Below are 26451 nucleotides of genomic sequence, written 5' to 3'. Positions count from 1 at the left end.
ACAGGGCACTTGGCACCAGTGTCAAGAACACAACTTGTCTCTCTATTATTCATATCAGGAGGGCCAATAGTAGGTGCTTTAAGACAAAATGGCTTAGGAGCATATGAATTCAGATGTTTTATTCACGGATTCAACCATTCGCAGCTTAAAAATACATATTTTTTTTAATCCGAAAGGTAACCTGTTGACATTTTATATAAGGGACACAATTTTACTACACCACTCTATCTAATGGGATTTGAGTATCCATGGATTCTGGTGTCCATGAAGAGTCTTGGGACCAAACCTCAGCAGATACCAAGGGCCCACTGTACTGCCTTTGAGTTTTCCCTAAGATTTAATGCAGCAGTTTAACATTCAACAATGTTAAGTGTATGGCAATCAAGTATTCTAATGAGGACCAATGTCTGAAATGAATGCTCAAAAATGCTGTTAACAATATAGTTTACCAATAGCAACCCAAATAAGCACTGATGAAAAGTGAAGTTGATTATAACAATGCTAAGCAAATGATCAAGAAAGTTGGAAAAGTTGACAGGCCAAAGGAAAAATGAAGTGAAGATATCACTGTCCTACAGAAAGGAAGGAAAACCGCTCAATACTGACATACAAGTGTAGAGTCACATGGATACTTCCACTATTTTCTCTTCTTTTCTCTGCATTTGTAATATTAAATCACTTAAAAGATCACCTTGCACAAGCAAATTAACACATATGCTGACCACATAGTACTGTCCAAGCAACAGAATATTTCACAGATTTAACATGCCTAAACTGCTTTTAACATGAACAGAATAGTGAGAAGTTGTTTTAATGTGGTATGGAATTCTATTTTTTAAAAGACAATTCCACTGCAGCTTTAGTAGCAAAACACAGCATTTTAGAAATGTCTTTGAAATGTGAGAAGGGTGTCGAAGGGAAGGATCCAACTGTGTATATCTTTTGGTGTATCGGCAGAATAAGGAGGAACCAAAAGGTGTATTCTCCCCCTATATATACTCACTGCTACTGAAATCACTACACGCACCACCAATACTGGCTCAGGAGAGCTATTAAATCCCTGGGCTGTTTTTATTGTGTTGTTTTATTTTTTAGCAGTTACAGAGAGCTGCAGTGTGGAAATGGAAGGAAAGTCCCACTGCAACCACTAGTGCAATGTTCAGTTTAGCCATAAGACTAGAAGTGAAATGTTGATTTCATCCCTGAAATAGAATTTCTCCCAATAAATTATTTTACCTGTATTTTATCCTAACAGAGCAGGGCAGTGCCATAAAGCTGTAGGAAGATGAGGAAATTTGTGATGGATGAATCAATCCTTAGTAGTTCTAAACAACTTTTTCTTTTTTAAAATATATCACTTTATGTATGGATAGAAAAAAGCATTACTTCGTCTATACAAACTATTATACAGTTCCAACACACCCTTCAAAATGATCTACAAAACCTATTTATCAAAATATACAACATTTTAAACATACTTCTGACAAAATGGAATGTTACTTCGTTTCAGTTATTAGAATCCAATATATTTAATTTAACTTGACAAATTGGTCTACTTCCAACTGGGACAGACAATAATCTCTTTTAAAGTTATGTCTGCCAACAGACTAAACCTGAATAACTAAGGCTGAAATTACAAAACTACACATACGCCATTAAAAGCTCAGGATAAAGTAAAATTCATTTTGAAGATTCTTTTAGGACTAAATGTATATGATTCTGTTTTTGGAATCACCAATATATCAGTGGAAGTCCTATCAGGCAGCTAAATGTATTTTCAGAGCAAGACACAAAAAAGGACCGTGTGGGCCATGTGTAAAAATCTTCAATTTTATTATGAATATATATCATGGAAAATATTAGTACAAACCAGATTTTAAAATATTCTGAGTATTTTCACCAGCACATATAACATACCCAAAGCTGACACCCAAATATGGTTTAGAGAAGTTTTTAAGTATACCCTATCACATCAGTTTGTGCCATGCAAAGAACAGGCTGGCTTCAAATCAGTCAGGTATCAAGAAAATATAAAGACACAATCCATTTCTGCAAGGATGCAACTCACTCTCCCAACTCTGGTGTGCATAAACCGCAGCATGCTTGTCATTATCTGCAGTAAGAGACCAGTGCACACCATCCATAGAGAAACACCAACTATTTTTTTCCATCTACAGTGCTCTGACCTGCAAGTTACCACCTTTCTGGGCTGAAACTCATTTATAGGTACAGCTAGGGAAAAGGGTGACAAGTGAGTCAGTATGAGGTAGGGATGGGACAACTTTCCACAGCTAACTAATGGTCAATGTACTACAGTGAATCTGTACATGCCCGAGTCAACTAGGAGGAAGAGTAAGGATTCATTAAGCTTTTGTCATATACTGCAAATGTGTTGCCCTGCAGATATTGTGTGGCTGCTACTCCCATCATCTCTCCTTACTGTTCATCCTGGCTAGGGCTGGGAGGGAACTGCAAGCCAAGGATATCTGGAGAGTCTTATGTTTCCCACCTCTGTCATAGGTCAAGCCCCTCCCAGGGAAGCAGCAGTGCTTGGAAGATGGATTGTGTCCCTTGTATCTGAAGAATATTTAACAGCAATCAGAAATCTTTGAAATCTGAACAACTACCAAAATTATAGCAAGCAAAAATAGTCATAAAATTAAGAAAATATATTTTCAATTTTGGTCAAACTTTGTTCGCATTCTAAATATATACACTTACACCATGTTTTAAAAATTACATCATACCACCATTTTTATTTACAATGTGTTTAGATTACTTAATGGCCATTTAAGTATCGGACTGACAAGGTATTCCATAGATTAAAGATACGGTGTAGTCTACTACATACTTAATCACAATTATCTCTGGAGAGCTGCCCAAACCATGTCTGTCACACATCACTGCATTAGGCAATCTATTTAAGAACAAGATCATCCCACATATTTTCCTTTATTCATAGAGGTTTTCTATGAGGCTATAACCTTGAGAGGGTAGGGGAACTATACTTACATGAGATCATTACAAGGAAATTATAAACTAACAGGGGAAAATAATCCCCTGAACAGGAGAAAATGGTAAAATTGATTTGTTATAATCAGAAAAAAATGTAGAAACTATTTAGAAATATATATTTAATAGGCTCTCTGAATTGTGACAATCAGTGTCAAATCACAATGAAAATAATTTGCTCCCAAATGCAATGGAATGTTTTTGTGTTTTGTTTTTTTTACAATAAACCCACCTATAAGTAATATTTTGGCATGGTATCTCTTTTTCTTCTGCTTTAAAAAAGTGTATTAAAACATCTCTTCTGAACATACACTGTACATATATATCATCAACCATAGCTGCCTGTTTAATTAGCATAAAGCTTATGTTCACAGAAAACTAAGCAATGCATTTTATCAGATGAGGACTGAATTGTTAACACCACTCATGGTTTTCTGCCAATGAAATGGAATCTGCCTTGTGTCTCCTTCCCTTTAAATCCCCAAATTTGCCTTGCAGTATTCCACAGGGGAATGGGTGAGGCTGAAGGGAAAATCCATTCCACCAGTGGTGTCTGTTCTACTGGTAGATGGACAGATCTGGATAAGTCCCACTGACGATATTAAAAAGAGAATAGATAATGTAACAATTCACAAATGGCCACATAATTCTTTGTAAAAAAATGTATGACAAATTACCAGAAAGTGGAAACTATCAAGAAAATGTAAAAATATTATCAACATTTTGATTTAACACACTGGCGCTCAAAAGAAGTTTTCTACAACATAATGAGTTTTAGAGGATTATATACAGTACATGCTTAATAAGTTATGAACATGCCTTTTGTTTATACATGCAGCCATCCACTCCTTTATCAATTGGGAAAACAAACAAAATCTGATTTTTTTTATGGACAAAATGGGAAACTATGGTTTGAGGATACTGGGTTTGTTTGTTTGTTTATTAGAAGATGGAAAGTGGCTGAGCAGCAAGCAAGGTTGTGCTTGGTAAAGTGAGGCAGAATGTTTTCAAACATGGTCAAACTAGAGAGGAATCCAAATCAGGCACTGTTTTCCCTAACTGCATTTCTCCACAATTCTATAGAGAACTAAGATCCGTTTTAAACAATATTGAAACAGTATTTATATTACTCTGAACTCTTTTTAACCTGTTCACATATTAAACATGTTACAAATACTTTTAAAATACTGTGTTTAACTTTAACTTTTTAAATTGTGTGCACACAACAAAGACATGGCTCTGATTACATGTAAAATACACACACACATATATATATATATATATATGAAAGGCAGAAATAACTGTGGGTCTCTGCCATACACAAATATGAACAGGCATACATGATCTGCTTAACCTGAAGTGACCATGACTGAATAAAAAGTAATTCTAAACAATGGATCCAGTATTGAAAAAAACAGGCTTATATAAAATATTATCTTCCCTTTAACACCCCCTTAGAAGTCTCTCCAAAGGGTCATGGAGATGTACCATACAATGTGAGTTATGTCTCTGGGCCTACCATGAAAGGTAGAAAATGCTGAATTTGGGTACCTTAAATGAGGCATGGAAGATCCCTATGCTTTTTTGAAAGCAACTTCCCTATTCTGCTGTAGTATTATGAGATCTGGCCCATAATATCTGGAATGCTCACCTAAACTTCTGGAGAGGATTCTACAGAGATACAAGGGCCACAGGGAAGAAAGGAAGCATCTATTTCATAAAATTGCCTTCCACTCTTGCAACACTGAATATAACCCAACATGAATAAGCAACATGTTTGGAGGAAACTATCATTTTGAAGTGGTTCACAGCTTGTGCTTCTGAATATGTATTAATGGTCCCACCACAGGTTTACAAATGGCATAGTATACCATGTTTGGCTTCAAAAAATTTTTTTGTTGGAGTGGGGTGTTAACATGCACTGAAAAACATACTGATGAAGAAAATTTTCCAAGAAAATGTCAGCTAAAACAAACACAAAATCTTTCTCACTTTAGAAGGCAGCTATGACAACCGTAATAAACAAATATATTAGTAATTAAAATATAAATATTACATTGTGGACAAGTAATTCACAGCAATATTATATTCAAAAAAATTGTTCCTCAATGTAATTTTTAAAGCTTGAAACCAAAAATTAATACTGATCTTTACAACAGAACCAGCACACTCTTCCTGGAAAAATATTCTCCATGTCAATCAAAAGATCCACCATCAAAGACATTAATCCAAAACTGATGAATTATTCAGTATTTACATCTACAAATTAGGGACTAAAACAATAAAAGAACTGGAATTCAGTGCACCTCTTTAAAACTTTACTACAACATTAGTTAACTAATATAAACTGATAATTATCTTTGTTTGTAACAAATCTGTTCCAAGCTGCAATCCACAGTCACAATGTAGAAAATATTTTTGAATGTTAAAAAATGATCGAAATTGGTTATTAGTGCATTGCACTGTTATCTAGTGAAGGCTTTCTTTTGGCCTGATTTCACAATGTCATCAGGAGATGGTGATTTGAAGTCAAATGGAGTTATTGCTAATAAGGGTCCAACATCATTCATTTTTTCTTCTTGCATTTGTCTGCTATATAAGAAAGCCTTATGGAGGGTAACAGTTTGGCGTTTACATCTCTTTGAGGGATAATGAAGACATAAAGTTATAGCAAAGGCTGAAGGTCTTGCAGAGAGGGCCTTTGTCCTGGGAACAGTGCCTTCTAACATAAGTGATCTCATTCTCTTTTTGCTTTTCTTGCCACCTTTAACACTATGAATTTGCTGTCCATGTGTTGAACATAAAGCTTCTGTTTCTGGAAGCGGAGTGCCTGATTTTACTTCTGTAGGTTCTGATGTTAATGCTGATTTTCTAATAAGAACACTTAGATCAATATCTGAATTCACTACTGTTGGTTGAACTATTTTAGATCTATGAAGCTCAGAAGAGTTGCTTGTTTCAGGCTTAACCACTTCAATGGACTTCGCAATTAAATCTGAAAGTGATAGGCTCTCAAGCTCTTTAACAGGAGAAGATCTGGAAAATGTCAGGGAAGATAAAGACCCTGACAATTCTGTCATTCCAGATGAAGCTTGAGATTGACTGACTAGTTGGGACAATGGTGAATATCCTAATTCCATGTCTGTGAAGTTTGTAGATGATGGGTTACAAAGATCAGACAAAGTAAAGGTTTTGTTGGGATTACTGTCTTGGTGTTCCTGCAAGAGATCAGCCAGTGATGGACTTTCAGACAATGAAAATTTTAAGCTATCAGGCTGCACAGAGCTGATTTTCTGCCCCTGGAAAAAGCTCTTATTTTGAAGGAATGAAGGAATAATGTCCAGACATTCAGTTTCTTCAGTGAGGTTACTTATATTATTATCTAGCATCATATTCCCTAAACCACTTATTAAACCAGGAGGATTATCAAAGCAGATTTTGCTATCATAATCAGATTTTTTCTGGAAAACAATTAAATCAATGTTTTGGGCATCTGGTGAGTCACCTGTTTCATTAAATCTCAGCAAGGTCTTCAAGTCATGAACTCCTCCACATTTCAAATGATTACATGAACCCTTTTCTGGTGGATTTTCTTTCAGTAATTTCACCCCTGAACTAAAGCATGAGCTACATTCATTGTAAGATTTCCAATCTGTTCCACTGTCAGATAGTGGGAGTGATGCCTGTTTCTTGAATGATTCATCATATGTGTTATTGTCACTCAATGGGTGAGGAAGCTGTCCCAAGGACTTACAAGAAGACATTAACAATTTCTTTTTGACCGAAGGTGTTTTGACACATTTATGTCTGAAGATAATTTCGTCACTTGGATCTCGTGGGTTACAAAAAGATTCAGAACCGACTATGGGGTCATCAGGACCAAAGCAGGAGCTGGCACAATCTGAATTGTGTTCCCCCATGTTAGTCAAGTTGTTAACATCAGAAAATATTTCTGAGCAAAGTAAGCCTTACCTTACAAAAGCCAGCAGTTTCGAGATAAATGGAAGGCCATAGCAAAAGCAGTTCCAATTTTGTCAAGGCAGGAAAGGCAACAGCAAAATCAAGAGAAAAAACATGAAAAGGCATTTAATTAACAAACTATTAAAACTATTTTATAGAAGTAAATCATAGGCTCATTAGTTCAGTTTCATAACTATGCTAAATTACCATAACTCTGCAGTACATGCTTCCTCATCAATTCAGCTACACTGGAAATGACTAATTTATAACTCAACCCCCACTTGTGATTACCTTAATTACATTTATCTAGCTCACCATAGTTAACATAATTTTGTTGTTTTTTTTATGTGCCTTCAAGTCATTTCTAACATGACAACCCTAAGGTGACTATCATTTGCTGCCAATTATAATTGTGGAAAGCAGCAGTTGTATCTGGTAGTTTAACTGAAGCTCATGCATCCTATACAATCAGCGGAGGATATATAGCTTGATAGATATATTGAACAGTTGTTTATCTATTCAACAGATTCATAGATAGAAAGGGTGATTTTTAAAAAAATGCTCCATTGTTTATATACACCCCACCTCCACAAGAAAATATGCACACAGTAAACCAAAGGAAATTAAATGTAAATATACCTTTTGTTGCTTTTCCTGTAAGCACAGTATCCTCATTTTTTGTCTTCATATTCTGTTTGTCTTGTGAAAGCACAAAATCCAAAGCTTGCTGTACATCAAATTTACTCTGTAGCACTGCATCCACCATCACCTTCTCTGCCACAGACTCTCCAAGCACTTCTCTCATATGGTCAAGGCATGACTCAAGCTGAGCTTCAAACAAACAAACAAACAAACAAACCCAGCTGTAACTATACTGGAGAAAGGACATTCATGCAAGTATTCTAAGTATTTAAAAAGAGATTCTCTAATTTCTCTTTCAGGAAAGAATATTACCTCTTCACTGCCTATTTATACTATTATTTTGCCAAGCAATACTATAACGATATCAGCTTTTAAACTTTTGTGAAAGTATGAATATTTACCAGTATAGCTATTATCAACATGAACAGCATTCTGTCAAAACTTATTATTATTATTATTATTATTAACCTTTATTTACAAAAAATGTGAAACAAAAAAGTTTCACATTTATTCAGCATTAACTAATTCAACATAATTTGGTAAGTCAGTATGGAACCACTTAATAGTACATTTAAAACATTTACAGATACAGTGGATCCTTGTTATACGCTGGGGTTTGGTTCCAAGATCCCCCGTGTATAACAAAATCCGTGTATGCTCAAGTCCCATTAAGTATAATGACATAGCAAAATGGTGTCCCTAATAAAAAATGGAACATCAAGGTAAATTTATACTTTTTTGGAACATTTTCAAACCGTGTATGCTTAAATCCATGTATAAAAAATCCATGTATAAGAAGGGCCGACTGTACTAAAGTGAATTTGTACAATAAACAGCATCTTTTCAGATCTCCAGTCCTAGCAGATGATTACTACAACTACAACCATTAAGTGAATTGTTAATAGAAGTGTGCTCACTACAAGAATTTGATTTTCTAAATATTGCAAATAGTTTACTGGAACTTAAAATGTAATGCTTTTATATAAAGATCACCATCTCCAAGAAACTATGGTACAAAAGCACTGTGAAATATGAGCAGATCTGAAGAGAAAAAGTTTAAAAACAAGATCAGTTCAGAGTCACCTCTGAGAAAGAGGCATGATGCATTGTTTCAAATGAAGACACTGAACATGGTACTGGGCAAGGCTATGGCGGGGTCTTTTTATTTATTCTATTCTATGCAGAGGGATTGTACACAAATGCAAAAAAGGGCATTCTTTAACTCTTGCTTAACTTACATACAGTGGTGCCTCAGGTTACGAAATTAATTCGTAACGCGGCCGCTTTCGTAACCCGAAAAGCCTTCGTAAGCCGAATTGCCATAGGCGCTAATGGGGAAAAGCCGCGATTCCGTGCGAAAAAGCCGAAAAAAGCACCAAAAGTTTTTTCGTAACCCGAAAAAACATTCGTAACCCGAAACAATAATTCCCTATGGGATTTTTTCGTATCCCGAAAATTTCGTAACCTGGGTATTTCGTATCCCGAGGTACCACTGTATTCATTTTCAAATGCACACACTACAGAACCAGTTACTACAGATTTATTCTGCTCTGATTCTTCTACCATATAGTCTTTGTGAGTGATTGGGATCCTGAGCAAGTATTGCTTCCCAGAGGCATCACTTCCCTTTGATATTTCCCTTCCCACAAACATGCTCACATCTGTCTGGCATGCCATTACTGGAGGAACAAACGTCTGGAAACAGCATGTTAACTCTAGCACTGTTTTCACATCTATAAACCCAGTTACACTAATATGACACCATGTAGCCCTGCCTCGACTGTTATACACATGAGGCAGCCCCATCTCCAGGTGTCTGTGTGGGTAGCACAAACACCCGTAGAATGGAAGCCTATTTCATTCTGTATGCACATAGGCCTCCATATGATCCAGATGAGGACTCCAACTTACATGGAGAAAACATGTGTACAACTGTACATGCATAAGCCTATGTTCCAGGTATCTGTATCTAAATGGCTGGAAGTAAGCTACATAACACACATGCTGCTGGGGAAGGTGCGGCTGCACCACACACCTGTTTCTCACTCAAATGTTAAAGTAACTGAATTTGTGTATGGGCCTTGTGTATACAGCTTCTTGAGTACTAGGACTGTGGGTGAAATCTAAACAAAACCGTTTCCAACAGCAGACTCAGGAAACAGACAATTTCCTGTACCCTCATCAAAATTTACTGTGCAGAACTCCAAAGCAGATTTTTAGGGAGGATGGGGACTGCATATGAGAAAAGAGAGAAAGCCCTAATGCATAAGCAGAAGCTTGCCTGCTTCCCCCACTTTTAGGGACTCTGGCATCCTATACTTGTATTTCTAAAAACTTACCAGCTTTAGTGTTTTTATTCCACTGAAATCACAACTCCTTTAGCAACCATATTAATGTGGCTAACTAAAAAGGGACTTATCAGTCCCTTGATCTCTGTGACCTCTATCTCAATACAATTAGCTTCCAGATCTGAATGATGAACCCTGTTGTCATAGACAGACAGTACAGTCGGCTCTTCTTATACACGGATTTTTTATACATGGATTCAAGCATACACGGTTTGAAAATGTTCAAAAAAAGTATAAATTTCAAATATCAAACCTTGATTTTCCATTTTTTATAAGGGACACCATTTTGCTATGTCATTATATTTAATGGGACTTGAGCATACACGGATTTTGTTATACACAGGGGATCTTGGAACCAAACCTCAGTGTATAACAAGGGTCCACTGTACATGATAGGGATTAGATTTGCTGGGATTCCTAACCTCCGCAGGTACAGTGGACCCATTAAAATAGTCCACCCCCAGACTAATGGATTCAGAAGGACTCCTGAGTATTCTGGGGGATTTTCCAGCTCCTAGAGCTTGTGATTCTATTGATGCCCTTGTTGATCTGTTGAATAGGTCTGGGAAGGGAATTAAGGTATATACTCGTCCAGTTTTGATGGATGCATTCTAGTTTGTTCAACATGATGATATGGACAAGTTTCTTGGAGAGGTGAGGACAAGCACTTGTTAGATGCACGTACAGTCTAGCTAATGAAAGCTGCCAAAGGAAGACTGGCAAAGTGGCTTCTTAGAACAAGAATGACTGCATATACTCATGTATAAGTCTAGAAATTTAGGTAAAAGAATTGACCCAAAAACCTGAGTCGACGTATCTATGGATCAATTTAGTGCTGTATCTTAACTCTTTTTAAAAGAAAGAGCCATCCCCTGATGAAAGGGGTATATATAAAAGAAAGAAGGAAGAGCCCTCCCTCCAATCCATCTGCCTTGGTCCAGGCCTCTGAGGGAGAGAAGAACCACTGGACCTCATCCCCTTTCCCTCCACCATTCCCTTCTCCTTTTGTTTCGTGTCTTTTTGATTGTAAGCCTGAGGGCAGGGAACTGTCTGATTAAAAATAATAATTGTAAGCCGCCCTCAGAGCCATTAGGGCTGAAGGGCGGGATATAAATACCTAAATAAATAAATAATCTGTCCTGGAAGCACTGACACACACACCAAACTCTCTCATCCAGCCAGCCTTAAGAGTGAGCACAACGAGTAATGTCTGCTGAAATTATGTAGCTTCTTTGACATTGTTTTGTTTTGCTCCATCCTTTAGATGCTTTGTTGTATACCCTAAATTTTATCCTCGACTTATCCATGGATCATATCAAAATTCATAATTTTGGCCCCAAAACTCGCCCTTGACTTATACATGAGGTTGACTTATAGTCAAATATATACAGTATATTCCAACTTCTCAAATAGAAGTAATTGTAAAACCATTGTTGACAAAATCTTCCCTGGATGCCACTTCCCCCAGTAATTATTAGACAATCACTAATCTCACCTTTCTAAGTAAGATTCTAGAGCAGTGATTCGTAAAGGAGTGGTGGTGGAAAGATCCAGGGGGCGGCGAAGGGGAAAGGGAGAGACAAGGGGGCCTTCAGCCAGAGTATTGGTATGAAAGAGAAATTAGCAGCCTTTAGTACCGTGGTGGGGATGGGGGTTGCATGAAACCTCTTCTCAGAGTCCCTTAAAACCAGCACATAGCCTCACTGAGCACTATGTGGCCTGATGTCTCCCACCCTTCACCTGACATGCAAGCTCACTTCCTTAGCCACAACTTTCACTAGTAGTGGTGGTGGCGGTTGGGAAATTTGCAAGGCTGGGCACAAGGCATTGCTTCTATAATCCAGAATGGCATCATTTTTGGACAGACTAGTTGACTGAACCAACAAGTTAGATGATGTGGTAGGAGGGAAGAAGTGGCAGCAAAAAAAGAGCTTTCAAATTTGGTACCCTACTTAAGCTTTGCTGAGTCTTGGTTGGCAGATTGGAGCTGCACTGCTGCTCCTGCTTTCTTTCATCAGGCAAACTGAGAGAGGAGATAGAAGAAGCAATGTTGGTGGGGGGAGGGTGACACTGGAAGCTCTGTGGGGAGGATATGTCTCTGGGGAAGGATGGGGAAGAATATCCTGTAATTAAAATCTCTCCCTTTCCTTTCATGCCAGTCCATATGTGGCCTCTGTAAACCCCCCCCCCCCCCCACACACACACACGAGCTAGGCCTCTCTTCACACCAATGAAGAAGGCTTGAGAATCCTTCCTTACTAGAGAGAAGCTTCTCCCTTTGAAACTGTTTACCTTGGGAGCAGCAACCAAACACCTGGCTGAGCAGTGACCGAGAAACCTCTTGCATGAGCTGGCCTTTACTGGAAGGGCAGCATGGGTGAGAGGTTTCTCAGTTGCTGGTCTGCCAGTTGTTCATACGCTGTTCCCAGGGTGATCGGGTGCAAAGGGAACAGCGACAGATCACTCAGTCAAGGAGCAACCAAAAAGCCTCTTGCCCAGGGCGCCCTTTGCCACAAGGCTGGCACAGGTGAGAGGATTCTGAGTCATTGCTCAGCCAGCTGCTCAGTTGCTGCTCCCAAGATGATTGGGTGTGAAGAGATCAGCAACCTAAATTGGCTGTTGTCAATTTGCAGAACAGTAGACCTAACATCAAGAAATACACATGGGGGGTGGGGGTGGGGTGCTAGGTTTGTTGCCAAGGAGGAAATGGGGTAGTGGCTGGAAAAAGTTTGGGGACCACTGTTCTAGAGCAAGTGGTGGCAACACAAATCTAGGCTTTCCTGGATGAAATGGATTACCTGGATCCATTCCAATCAGCGTTCAGCCTGGACAGAAACCACTTTGGTCATCTTAGTGGATGACCTACACTGGGAGTTGAACAGCAGAGTGCATCCCTGTTGGTCGTCCTGGATCTTTCAGTGGTATTTGCTACGACCAACCATGGTATCCTTTTGGATCGTTTGACTGATATGGGGCTTGGGGATATTGCCTTGCAGTGGTTCCATTCTTTATTGGTTGAACATCTCTAGAGGATTATGCTGAGGGACTCCTGTTCAGCTTTTTGATCAATAGCCTGTGGGGCGCCACAGGGGTCAATACTGTCCCATATCATTTTTAATATCTACATGAAGCCCCTGGAAGAGGCCATCTAGAGGCTGGGGTTGGGCGTCATCAGTATGATGACGATACCCAGATCTGTCTCTTCTTTACAAATGATATCAAGCAGGCTGTAATAATACTACATCATTGTCTGTGATGCGCTTTACATGGGGCTACCCTTGTGCCAAGTTCAGAAGCTGCAACTAGTGCAAAATACAGCATCCATGTTGGTCGCTGGTAAATCCAGATCGGATCATATAACATCTATCCTAAAATCTCTCCACTGGCTGCCAATTAGCTTCCAGGTGCGGTACAAGATGTTGGTTATTACCTTTAAAGCCCTACATGGTTTGGGTCCAGCTTACTTGCAGAAGTGCCTTCATCCATAAAATCAACCCCCACACTCTCAGGTCCTCTGGGCAGAACCTACTACAGCCATAGAAAACCAGGGTGATTCCCAGAGGACCTTTTCATCAGCCACTCCAAAACTGTGGAATGTCCTGCCGGAGGAGATCCATCAGATTACCATCAAGACAGATCTCTTCCGGCAGGCCTTCCCTGACTGACCGACCCCGCCCCCCAAAATAAAAGATAACCCCGTCTGCCCATAGTTTTTACTATCTGCCTATCTTTTAACTGTTTAAATTAATTTTAACTTGAACTTGTAATCTGATTGTTTTTTCTTGAATTTCTAAATACAGTGGACCCTTGTTATACGCTGGTGTTTGGTTCCAAGATCCCCCGTGTATAACAAAATCCGTGTATGCTCAAGTCCCATTAAATATAATGGCTGAACAAAATGGTGTCCCTTATTTAAAAAATGGAAAATCAAGGTTTGATAATTGAAATTTATACTTTTTTTGGAACATTTTCAAACCGCGTATGCTTGAATCCGTGTATAACAAATCAGTATATAAGAAGGGCTGACTGTGTTATTTTTTATAGTTTTTTGTGGGGGTTTTCAGGCTATGTGGCCATGTTCCAGAAAAGTTTCTTCCTGACGTTTCGCCAGCATCTGTGGCTGGCATCTTCAGAGATTTTTTATGTTGGTGATGGGTTGGGGACTGAATATTTTATGATTTACTGTATTTATATTTTTACTATTTCGTTTGTAACCCGCCTCGATCCGTAGGGAGAGGCGGGCTAAAGTAATTAATAATAAATAAATAAATTGTTGTTGTTGTTGTTGTCTGGAAGCAGTAAAGGACTGAATGTGAATAGACTGAGGTTTAATCCAGGCAAGACAAAAGTGTTGTTGGTCAGTAGGAAAACCAATCTGGGATTAGGATGGCAGTCTGTTCTGGATGGGATGGCGCTCCATCTGAAACATCAAGTTTGTAGGCTCGGGTGCTTTGGACTCAGCTCTTCTCCTGGAAAGCAAGATTACTGTGGAGAACAGGAGTGCCTCTGCCCAGTTTTGGCTGGTGTGCGAGCTGCACTCTTTCTTGGAGAAGACAGTAACTAAATCCTGAACACAAGGATTCATGCCTTATTTATCTCCTCATTAGATTAATGTAATGGACTCTACATGGGACTGCTCTTGAAAAGTGTTCGGAAGCTGCTGCAGCAAGTGCAAAAGACAATAGACAGAGTGGTGTCAGCTGTGCATTTTAGAGACAATGTACCATTGGTTTTGCAAGAACTGAACTGGCTTCCAATTTGCTTCTGAGCTCAATTCAAGGTGCTGGTGTTGACCTACAAAGCCCTAAATGACTTGGGGCCAGAATATCTGAAAGACCATCTCTTCCCATATGAACCTACCAGAAATCTGAAATCTTCAGGGGAGGCCAAGTTATGTGTCCCAACACCTCATGAAGTTAATTTGGTAGGTGTAACAAATTTCTCTGTAGCTCCACCTCAGCTGTGGAACTTCCTACACAAGGAAGCTAGGCTGACACTTTCAAGTTTCTGGCAGGCAGCCCAATTAGTACTGTTCTGCAAGGCATTCAGTGTTTGAAACTGCTGTTTTAACACTGGATTCTAGGATTGTTTTTGGAGTAGTACTTTTAGTTTTTAAAAAATCTTTTAACTTGTTTTTTTTAATGTTTTTACCTGTGAATTGTTTTAATTTGTTTTAATTTGTTCATTGTCTCAGGAGTTCTTGCAGGCTGGGAGGCAATAAAGAAATACTTTAAATAAATAAAATAGCAAGTCTCTCTCTCCATCTGTTCACCTCTGCTGTGACTAGTCCCCAATTATTCATATGATAACATTAACACATATTTTCATTTGAGCTGTGTCCATTCCTCTAATGCTACTGTTCTAATAGCAAGTTACCCGCATCGGTTACAAGTCAAAGCCATATTTCTACAAATGAAACTTTCTGGAAAGGAGATTAGAGATTTAAGCAATCCATGATTCAAAACCATCATTAAGGTTTGGCATAAATGGAAATATATTGTTTCTCCAGACTTGTCACCTATATTTATTTATTTATTTGTATGTCCGTTCTTATACCATTCAAACTTTTTCCTCCCAGATAAAATCTGGCAATATAAAGGTTGGGAAGAAAGAGGAATTTACCAAATTAAAGATCTTTTTACAAATAGTAAACCCAGGTCGACTGAGGATTTGATCTCAATTCTAGACCCACTGTTAATTTCATGGTATCAATCAAATTATAACATTCTCCTCTAGCTTACTTCAAAAGGAGGAAATGTTGAGAACTATGACCACCTCCGAAATGCTATGCAGTGATCCTTCTGGAAATGGTAAGGGTTCAGTTTCTTGTATATACCAATATATCTTGATTGATACACATCAAGGCACCAGTAGTACCAAAATACAGTAAGCTGGGAAAGTGAATTGAATACCGTGGTGCCTCGGGTTACATAATTAATTCGTTCCGCGGCCGCTTTCGTAACCCGAAAAGCCTTCGTAAGCCGAATTGCCATAGGCGCTAATGGGGAAAAGCCGCGATTCCGTGTAAAATAGCGCCGAAAAGCACCAAAAGTTTTTTCGTAACCTGAAAAAACATTCGTAACCCGGAACAATAATTCCCTATGGGATTTTTTCGTATCCCGAAAATTTCGTAACCTGGGTATTTCGTATCCCGAGGTACCACTGTATAGTCTGCCCTTGCCTTATGCGGAGAATCTGTTCCGGAAACCTCCCCCCCCCCCCCCCGCATAAGGCAAAAAGTGTGTATGCTTGAACCCCATTAGATATAATGGGGCTTGTGCATGTTGCATGGCCATGCGCACGCACCATATGCTGATTCTCCTGGCAGCTTCCGCGTAAGCTGGAGGTTGCTTATAGCAAGCCCGCCTATGGCACAGGCTCACTGTATTAATATCTGAATCTGAATAGGCTGCTATCTGGTCATCTCCTTTATTGAAATCAAGATCAGCCCTGACCAGAGAGAATTTTTTAAAGCTGGTCCACAAATGGTACATAACTCCTATCAGACGATCACGGATGATAAAGTCCAAGTCCCCTTTATGTTGGAGAGGATGCCCAGTTCCATAGACATATAACTATATGTGAATCAACTGCCTCAAAATTAATTTCTTTTGGCATGAAGTGTTCAAACAGATTGTTTTAATTACAAAACAAAAAATCAACTTCTGCCCAGCTCTTTTGTTACTTTCAATCTGCATCAAGGGCAATAAATTTGTATGACACAAAACGCTGATTACTTTTCTTCTGATGGAGGCTTGACTTGAAGTGGCTAAATCTTGGATGACAAGACTTGTGTCCCTAGATAACTGGTGGAAAGAGTCTGGGGCCAATGGCTAATGGAGAAGTTATTAGATAAAATGAAATCAACCAAACCAAGAACCCTTCTATGAAAAATGGCTTCCTTTTATTGATTTTGTTAATACAAATTTTATAATTGTCCACCCTCCAACTTGCCAGTGGTCACTATGGTCCGATCTATTTCAAACAACTTAAATTGCATAGGACTATATATATATGTGATGCTTTTAAAACCTTTGAATGTTTATTTTATAATTGTAAAATTCTGTAGGGTTTTAGCCATCTTTTATTGTTCTGTTTTTTGTATAATCTCTTAATAAAATGTTAATTTAAAAAAATAAATTACATAAGACATACATTCCATACACATTTTTAAATGAATCCTGCTTCTGTAGTTACCTTTTTCAACTCCAGTTAATGGGCGATTAGAAATACAATTGCTATGTTCTGTATCTTCATAGCCATATTCTTCTTCTTCTAACGTCTCAGCATATCCTCCTGGATTATCCCGTCTCGAATATATAAACTGAGCAGCTATGACAAACCAACAGTATAACATTCATTTGTATTCAGTTATCCTACGACTCCCAAATGCTCTTCATATTCTTAAACATAAATCATATTCAAAAATGTTCTAAATAATTATTTTTAAAAGTCTGAAGCACAGCAGGTTATTCTAACAACTCACAAAAGACAGTTCTGAAATTTTGATTCCCATATCTGGCTTTTCTTATACTTTGCCATCCATATTACAATTAGGTATTATACAAGGGGCAAACAACTGATCCAATTCTAGAGTTTTTCACTAGGATTAAATGTAATTTGATTTTTTTTTAAAAAAATGAAGCACAGACAGCTGGCCACAGTTGTAGAAAAAGACTTTCAATAGATGACTCCTTAGGAAAAAGAAGCTGATGAACTGCATAGAAGTGATCTTCAGGCAGTAAGATGGAATTTGACATGAATTCCAATAGTAATCTTAAACAAATTACTTTTAGAATTTATGCCTGAATTAGAACACATCATGAAAAAGGTTTTATACCATGCCCCCATTCTTCCTCCTGCTCATTGCTATGCCACACTGCATTGACACTTTTTTTAACACAGGCCAGTTTATTACACTAGACATCTATATAGCACCAAAGTAGAAGGCTTCCAGATTCATCATCTCAGAGTTAAATAGGATACTAAACAACAATAATGGTCAAATATGACAAACCTGTTGAGGGTGAAATGCAATAATCATCCTCTACAGACTGTCCATAGAGATCATCTTCTTCAAAATCTAAACAAGGAAAACATAATTAAACTTTTTACAACTGGAATTTTAAATTATTTAACACACTCTTATGGTATTAAGTAATATAACAGTGTTATTTAAAATACTGTTATAGCCAGGCATAAGATACACTAAGGTTAAAAAGCTCTTCTAGCTGGGTACTTAGGTATATTTTGGTTTAAAACAATATGCTTTAAGAAACATTAAAAACAACGAACTCTTTCACTCATCACTTCTTTAGGGCCCACCACTTCACAGCCTTCCATCCTCCTCAAGGATGAAACTACATCAGGTGTCTTCCAACTACACTTGGCCCTCCACATTCGCAGCTTTGATACTTACAATTTTGATTATTTGTGAGGTCAAGGCCGCCATGCACGCACACTCCTCCTCCTCCCTCCCGAGTTTTTCCCCTTGGGGGAAAAGAAGGGTGCATGCACCACCCCTGCCCCTTTCCTGATCAGATCGCTGCCTTCCCCAGGTACTGAACTGCTCGGGAAAGGTGAGGGAACGCATCCACCCCCTCCCCTTTCCTGGACGGATGGGTGCCTGGGCAAGGCAGGCAGCCATCTGCCCAGGAAAGGAACTTGGAGGGATGAATCCATCCCCTTTCCCAGCCCTTTTCCTGGGTGGCTGGATGCCTGGGAAGGCAGGCAGACATCCTTCCAGGAAAGGGGTGGGGAGCCACTTAAAAGGGTGGAAGGGTGGGGGAAGAAGAGGAGCATGCACACCTGCTTCTCTTCTCCCGCCCACCCTTCCCTTTAACTGGCTTCCAGGGGGGTGGGGAGAGGGGAGTTATTCGTGATTTTGCACCCCTAACTTCCGTGAATGTGCAGGGCCAAGTGTATTCCTTTAATCCTCTAAACCTAATGCTCACCACTCACACATAGATTTCCTTGCAAAAACACATTACTTCCAAATTATACAAAAATTAAACACAACTTTAGACAAAGGCAAGCAAAGGTCAAATGTTTCTACAAAATAAGGCCAGATATTGATGATGTACAACTGCTGGATCCTATGGCTTCTACACATTTGGAAGTAATGTGTTTTTGCAAGAAAATCTATGTGTGAGTGGTAAGCATTAGGTTTAGAGGATTAAAGGAATACACTTGGCCCTGCACATTCATGGAGGTTAGGGCTGCAAAATCACAAATTCATCATACCCCACCTGCACCTTAAGATAGTTACTCAAGAGAGCTATACCATAGAAGGCTGCAGGAGGAGGACAGGAAGAAGTACTGTATTTCCATTCCTCTAGCATTAGATACCAAAGTATACTATTTGATCATGGCTTGGAAAAATCTTCCTATATAAACTTGATTGTGTGTAGATTTTTGTCTTCATAATGCTGTACTGGCCATTCTTTACAGTAGACCATATTCTAATTCAAGAGGACAATCTGAGCTAAAGTTCCAGTATTAAAATGATGCTCATATTTAAATAATGAATAAGGCAATTCTATCTGCCTCTGCAGAGTACCAACACTGGAACTTTTGACAAATGCAAAGTCCTACCTGTATGAGGAGAGAAGCAAGAAAGGGGCCACTGAAACCAATTGGGAGGAATTGATTTACCTCCAGGACTCATCAGCCAATCTGAAGACATACCTCACCACCAGGAGAGGGGTAGCTCCTGCAAATACACAACTTCTCCCAGCATGCCTCCTTTTAGCCTGCCAGAAAGGAACTGCTATGTAAGTTTTGGCAGGGAGAGAAGAATTATAGGCAAGATCTCCCTTTCCATGGACCAACGTATCTGTGTCTCTGCCTTCTAAGGGACAACTGTGAAGAATCCTACTTCTCCTGGGACATTCTCTGAGGATTCACAGTTCTGCAGCCTTACTCTCAACTTTACTTCTTTTACTGGCTGTAGAATTTTTTGAAATAGAATCATAGAGAGTTTTAAGGATATCAATTTGCTAATTTCAACTCTTTAAGAAGCCAGTCCTCACATGATTTAAAATCATACATTTAAAAAATAATAATCATAAATGCAAGGGATCAAATAGTAGTTTTTGGAATGATTGTGATGTCATAACTTGTTTCATATAATCTAAGTGCAATTCTCTATGTGTCTAGTCAGGAATCCTAAGTCAAGGGAACATTTCTAAGTAAGTATAGAATTGGAGTCTAAGGAGTGAAGCAGACCTGCGGCTAGGAGCAACCTCTGGCCACGTCAGCCACGATCGGGCCCCAATCGGCCCAGGACCACAGCAACAGCCCACTCTCAAAGTTGGCAACTGCTGCAACAGCGAATGAGCTGCTGGTAGCAGCAGTTTTTACCTGCTCCTTTTGCTGATGGATTCAGATCGCCTTCGGCAGTCTCAGAGAGGCTTCTGGCCACTCTGGGGGCTTGTGTCATTTGCACGCCATTCTCCCAAAGTGTTTCAGGCCTAAGAGTAACTAGCAACTTCCATTCACTATTACTTATATGGTAGCTTGAAAAATATGATTTAGGTATCAATGCCTAACCCTATTAGCAAACCCTCCTAATTTGGTATCACCGGCAAATTCGATAAGCATGCCCTCTATTCCATCATCCAAGTCATTGATAAAGATGTTGAATAGCGCTGGGCCCAGGACAGAGCCCTGTAATATCCCACTGGTCACTTCTGTCCAAGATGAAGTGAAGCCATTGCTAAGCACCCTTTGAGTTCAGCGGGTCAACCAATTACAAATCCATTTAAGAGTTACATTGTCTAACTCACATTTTACTATCTTTTTTGCAAAGATATGACGGACCTTGTCAAAGGCCTTACTGAAATCAAGATATGCTATGTCCACACTTTCCCTTCATCTACCAAGCTTGTAATTATCCCCCCACCCCAAAAAGAGGGATTAATCTGGCATGACTTCTTTCTGAGAAATCCTTGTTGGCTTTTAGTGTTTTCCAATGATAACATTGCTCATAGCTATCAGATGATGCTACCTTTTTATATAGTAGCATATTAATGAGAAGTTATAGTACTTTTAATAATTACTTCCAGTATTTTAAAGCAGAACATCTGCAGGCACAACAGATAACTAACTACAGTCATCCCGCCCTTTACACGGGGGATTCATTCTGGAGCCGCCCATTTAAGGGGAATTGAGCATATGCTCAAATCCCATTCAGTACAATAAGGTGTGCTCCCGTGGCACTCCATTGTTTCAATTGGGGCTTGCCTTCCACATGAGCTCAGGTCCTGTGCCTACAGGCAGCAATGGCCCAAAGGGACAGGTTATCATAGGGGAGGTAGCTACAGGTAAGTCAAGCCAGCTCATATTTGGGCAGGAAGCCCCACCTGGAGCCAGGTCCACGGAAGGCAAACCCGTGGAAGCGGTGAGCCAGCTGATATGTGAATACCATATTTTAAACGCAGATCTGGAAGCGCAACATAACGATATTTGTAAGCATTATTAAAAACCATATCTTTTATCAGAAACATTTAATTCATAAGCTTTGAACCAAATCATCACTCACCAATAAAATGATAAGCTTTTACATCACCTCTTGATGTACAATCCTAAAACATTATCTGGAGCTGTTAGGTTTATACACTCCAGTTACAGACAGGCTTTTAATACCTCCTCTTTCTTTCAACATGACTCAGCCAGCTGCCTCTGTTTACAGGGATGCCAGGCTTGACCTAACATCCACACCCTTTTCGATTCTAGCACTAACAACAAAAAGGCATGCCATCTCTAGTCATGGAGGCACATTAGTTTGGCTAAGAGCCTCTGCTTGTCCTCCTTTCCAGAGTTTTGCCTTGTGGCAGCAACAGCAGAGCTGTGTTGTTGTTGTTTTTATTTGTCTTAGTAGCCATCATCAGACAGTTCAGCACCCCAGGGTGCATCTCTGCTGTTGTTGTGGGTCTTCAAGTCTTTTTAAACTTATGACATCCCTAATGTGAACCTATTACAGTACTGGGTTTTCCTGGCAAGTTTCTTGGGGGGGGGGGGGGATTGCCATCCTCTGAGGCTGAGAGACTATGCCTTGCCTAAGGTCACCTTTGCACTCTTCATATGGCATCTACACTATAAACATAATGTCCTCTGAGTAGTGTAGCTCCATCCTATGGAATCTTGGGATTTGTAGTTTCACAAGGTCTTTGGCTTTATCGGCCAAAGAGTGCAGGTGCCTCAGCAAACTACAAATCCCAGGATTCTGTAGGATAAAGCCATGGTATTTAAAGTATCAAACGGCATTATTTTTAGTATAGTTGTTGTTGTGTGCCTTCAAGTCATTTCTGACTTATGGCAACGCTAAGTTCATGGGGTTTTCTTCAAAGCGGGTTTGCCATAGCCTTCCTCCAGAGCTATAGTCCAACACTCAAATCACTCCACCATGCTGCCTGCATTATTTCTACAGCGTAGTTCAGTAGTTCTCAAATTTTGGTCTTCCAGACATTTTAAACTTCAGCTTCCAGAAGCCCTAGCCAGCTTGGCCAATGGTCAGGAATTCTGGGAGCTGAGGTCAGAAACCTCTGGAAGACCAAAGTGTGGGAACCACTTCAGTTTTAAAAGAGCTGCACCCCTGCCAAGAGCCAGCTGTAGGGTTCAAAATCCCAAAGCCACCTGGACCAGGGTGACCAGATGCCTTAACCTGCAAAGGACAAGGCACACAAAACGTAGGGCATTCAAGCAAAATGGAGAACATGGCCAAATAAAAGCTTGACATTCGTGCTTCTTAGTCATGATCAAGAGAGCCAGCATGGTGTAGTGTGTTGAGTGCTGGACTAGGACTCTGGAGACTAAGCTTCAGTTCCCTGCTCAGCCATGAAAACCCACTGGATAACCTTGGGCGAGTCACACACTCTCAGCTTCAGGGGAAACAGAGATGGCAAACCTCCTCTCAACCAATCTTGCCAAGAAAACTCCATGATAGGGTTACTGTAGGGTTGCTCTAAGTCTGAAACAACTTGAAGATACACCACACACAGCCATGCTCCAAATGGAGGACATTTTGTTATTCCTCCTGGGCAGAAGGCTGAAAGGGAGGAGAGCCCTGGGGAAAGGAGGGCCTGGGATGCCCTTGGCCTGGCCCTCCCTCCTCTCCTCTCCTCTGAGGCGAGCCACTCAAAGGCCGGGGGGAGGGGCTCTGAGGGGGTTCTCTTCCTCGAGAGCCCCGCCCACCTCCCCTCAACCCAACCTCGTTCTTCCCCCGCACTGCTGACGTCACCAGGCGTGCCAGTGACGTCACTGACCCTCCCTCCCACCAAGGGGCCCTGCTGCCAGGCTGTTGCTGAGACCTCCTCCTTCAGAAGGGGAGAGGAGAGGGGCCTGGGCAGAGGGACGCAGCCTTTCTCTGTCTCCCCCCCTCTCTCTATACCTTCGTCGTAGTTATAGCCACGCACGTTCCTATGCCGGGCCATGATGACGATCCGAGGTCGACGCACGAGGCCGGGCCTTCTTACGCCCCGAAGAGTTGCTTCTCAGAGCGTCCCCGAGACGCCATGTTTTTCGGCCTACCTAGTGACACCTCATTCTCCTCCCACTGCGAGGCAAACCGCGCATGCGCCGTTCGGCTCTTCCTCGTTCGGCCACGAGCGCGCATGCGCGACTCCTCCCCCTCCCACTTTCAGTGTGTTTTTAAGGGCAGCTTGGAGCCGCGGCGCTTGCCGCCCCGGTCCAATCCGGCGTGGTCTTCGTTTGTTGGTGCTGGCCCTGGGTGACGTCACGGATTGGCGGCCAATCAGCATCCAGGAGGGCGACGGCCGCCTTGTGCTCAAAAGGCCCTTCTTCTTTGGTTCGTCTTCTCAGGGCCAAAGAACACACTGCAGAAACAATTCAGCTTGAGACCACTTTGTGAGGCATTGAGCCTTCTCTGTTAGAGAGCTCTGGTGCCACAACAAACTACAGTTCCCAGAATTCCCTGACACTGGATTATTTCTGCAGTCTGCAGTGTCCAGATAGGTGCCTAGGGTCGCCATAGTGGAAAATGGAGGTGGCTTCTCAGCCGTTTTTGTGTGCCTTCAAGTCATTAACGACTCATGGCGACCCTGAGGCGAACCTATCCTAGGGTTTTCTGGGCAAGGTTTTTTCAAGGGAGTTTGTTTTTTGGCCATTGCCTTCCCCTGAGGCTGAGAGAGTGTGACTTGCCCAGGGCCACCCAGTGGGTTTTCATGGCTGAGCCAGGTCTCCCAATGTCTTAGTCCACTCATCCCACTGACCCTCACATTACCATTATTACCTCTGCCACAGGGTGACTGGGTGTCATAACCGCAAAGGAGGACAAGGCACCTCAAAATGTGGGACGTGACCAAATCAAACCTAAAAACATGAATTCGTGCTTCTTACTCATGCTCAAATGCACCTTCTGGGTTCCTCCTGGGCCAAAGGCTGGAATGGAGGACGCGTCTTGGAAAAAAGAGGACCTCTGGTCGCCCTGAGCTAAAACCGCTCATTAAAAAATTCATGTTCTGTAGTCTTGCTTCAAATGGAGGACATTTTGGCATTCTTCCTGGACAGAAGGTTGGAATGGAGGATGTGTCCTGGAAAAGGAGGACCTCCGGTCACCTTCTCTACCATTATCGGTTGTGAATCTCCTCAGGTGTCGCTGGTCAGGGAAGCAGCAACTGCTGAAATTCCCTCTTGTATACAACCACGAAAAGTGTGACTGTATCCAGTTTCAATATGACCCAGAGACATTTTCTCAACACCTCACAAGGGAAAGGAGAGAGGCACCTGCTACGTCTTTAATATTGTTAAGTGTTTCTGCAGACCTACACACCTTTACCCTGAGAGAAATTCTCACTCAACCAAGAGCATCTCTGCACTCTAGAAATAATGCAGTTTGACGCCGCTTTAAGTGCTCTCGTCGCTCCACCCTCTGAAATCTTGGGATCTGTAGTTTTGCAAGGTCTTGAGCCACCACTTCCAAAGTGTGCTGCTGCCTCAGAAAATTACAGCTCCCAGGATTCTGTAGGATGGAGCCATGGCAGTTAAAAGTTATCATACAGACAGACCAAAATAAAGCTGCTTTGGGTCACTTTGGAGGTAGGCTGTTTAAATGATGCATGCGTCCTAAGAGTCCGGAAGCCGCACCAAAGCCACGATCCAGTCCTAAGGACTAAACCACAGCTTTAGCGCAGCTTCTGGGCTCTTAGGACACATGCGTCATTTAAACAACATAACTCAAAAGTGACCCAAAGCAGCTTTATTTTGACCTGTATGTATGGGGCCAACTATAGGCCTAGACACACACATTTCATTCTGCACCAGCTATTAGGTGGCATTTTTTCCCAGACTTAATATGTGATATAATGGACTTAGCCATTTTAAGTTCTGTGGCCAAGTTTTCTTTAAACTACATTACAGTCAGCCCTTCTTATACATGGATTTTTTTTATACATGGATTCAAGCATCCCCAGTTTGAAAACATTCAAAAAAGGTATAATTTTCAAATATCAAACCTTGATTTTCCATTTTTTATAAGGGACACCATTTTGCTATGTCATTATATTTAATGGGACTTGAGCATACATGGATTTTGTTATACACGGGGGATCTTGGAACCAAACCCCAGTGTATAACAAGGGTCCACTGTATTTCTACAGTGTAGATGCACCTTCAGTGGGGCTTATTTGCGAGTAGCCATGTCTAGGGTTGCACCATAAATTGCACCATGCTCTAGGCTTCAGGAATGCTTGTGTATTTCCTTTTTAGAAAAAAAAAGAAGTTATCTACTATAGTCACAGTCACTCTCATTTCATTCTGTACCAGTTATTGTGTGTGAGTTTTTACCCCATACTTAATATGTGGCTAGTAGACTTGGCCGTTTTAAGTTCTGTGGCCAAGCAGTATGTCAAAACCAAAGAAGTGCTTCTCTTATCTAAGTGCTTGGAGTAGATAATACTGTTCCTCCTTCATGTTTTTATTTTACAATTACTCCCAAAAGTGTGAGGCAACAATTCTGAGGTAGCTCAGGCTAAGGTCCCAAGATTGTATACTGAATGTGGTAATGTGAAGATTACCTGGAAATCTCATTTAAGCAGGCTTCTATCTAAATCATCTCTACAGAATTGTATTATGCATAACAAATGCAACCTGGCTTCCCTGCTGTAGTTACAATAGTCACTGCCATGTAGGGATGGAAATTTTTGATTTCTCCCACTTCAGGACAGATGCCAAGGAAAAGGCGTCAGTATTTTGTTCTGTTGTGTCAAAATATTTGGGATTCTTTTTTACTCACAAAGGATGGAAAATTCACCACAACATTTAAAAAATGCAATTTCAGGAAATGCTGTTTTACTTGGAATGGCATAACAGTGGTACTCAGACTTTTTACCCTTGAGAGCCCCCTTTACATCTACATGTGGATGTTTTGCCTACCCCCACTCAACATATTATATTAATAAAACTATTTTGTTTATTTAGTGTGCATATTTTCATTTGCACAGTCACGTACAATCATATTTTAATGTTTTAT

General features: G+C 40.5%; 1 protein-coding gene across 3 annotated transcripts in view; it reads right to left on the bottom strand.

Moving 5' to 3' along the window:
* The window catches only part of HBS1L (HBS1 like translational GTPase), a 59545-nt gene extending 36002 nt beyond the window's left edge, over positions 1–23543 (bottom strand). For 2 of the 3 annotated variants that reach the window (XM_042479568.1, XM_042479577.1), the window contains exons 1-4: positions 23353–23539; positions 17980–18045; positions 17160–17294; positions 7612–7803 (exon numbers count right to left, since the gene is read on the bottom strand). In XM_042479568.1, coding sequence (XP_042335502.1) covers positions 7612–7803; positions 17160–17294; positions 17980–18045; positions 23353–23395 — 436 coding nt within the window. In that variant the 5' untranslated portion in view covers positions 23396–23539. Of the gene's footprint in view, positions 1–6454; positions 6980–7611; positions 7804–17159; positions 17295–17979; positions 18046–23352 lie in introns of all 3 variants that reach the window. The other variant, XM_042479585.1, reaches the window with a different exon arrangement.
* Positions 23544–26451: the final 2908 nt, after the last annotated feature.

This window comes from Sceloporus undulatus, chromosome 1 (genome assembly GCF_019175285.1).
Source record: "Sceloporus undulatus isolate JIND9_A2432 ecotype Alabama chromosome 1, SceUnd_v1.1, whole genome shotgun sequence".
Classification (NCBI taxonomy): domain Eukaryota; kingdom Metazoa; phylum Chordata; class Lepidosauria; order Squamata; family Phrynosomatidae; genus Sceloporus; species Sceloporus undulatus.
The sequence above is the reverse complement of the archived record's forward strand: the minus strand, read 5'-3'. Positions and strand labels throughout refer to the sequence as shown.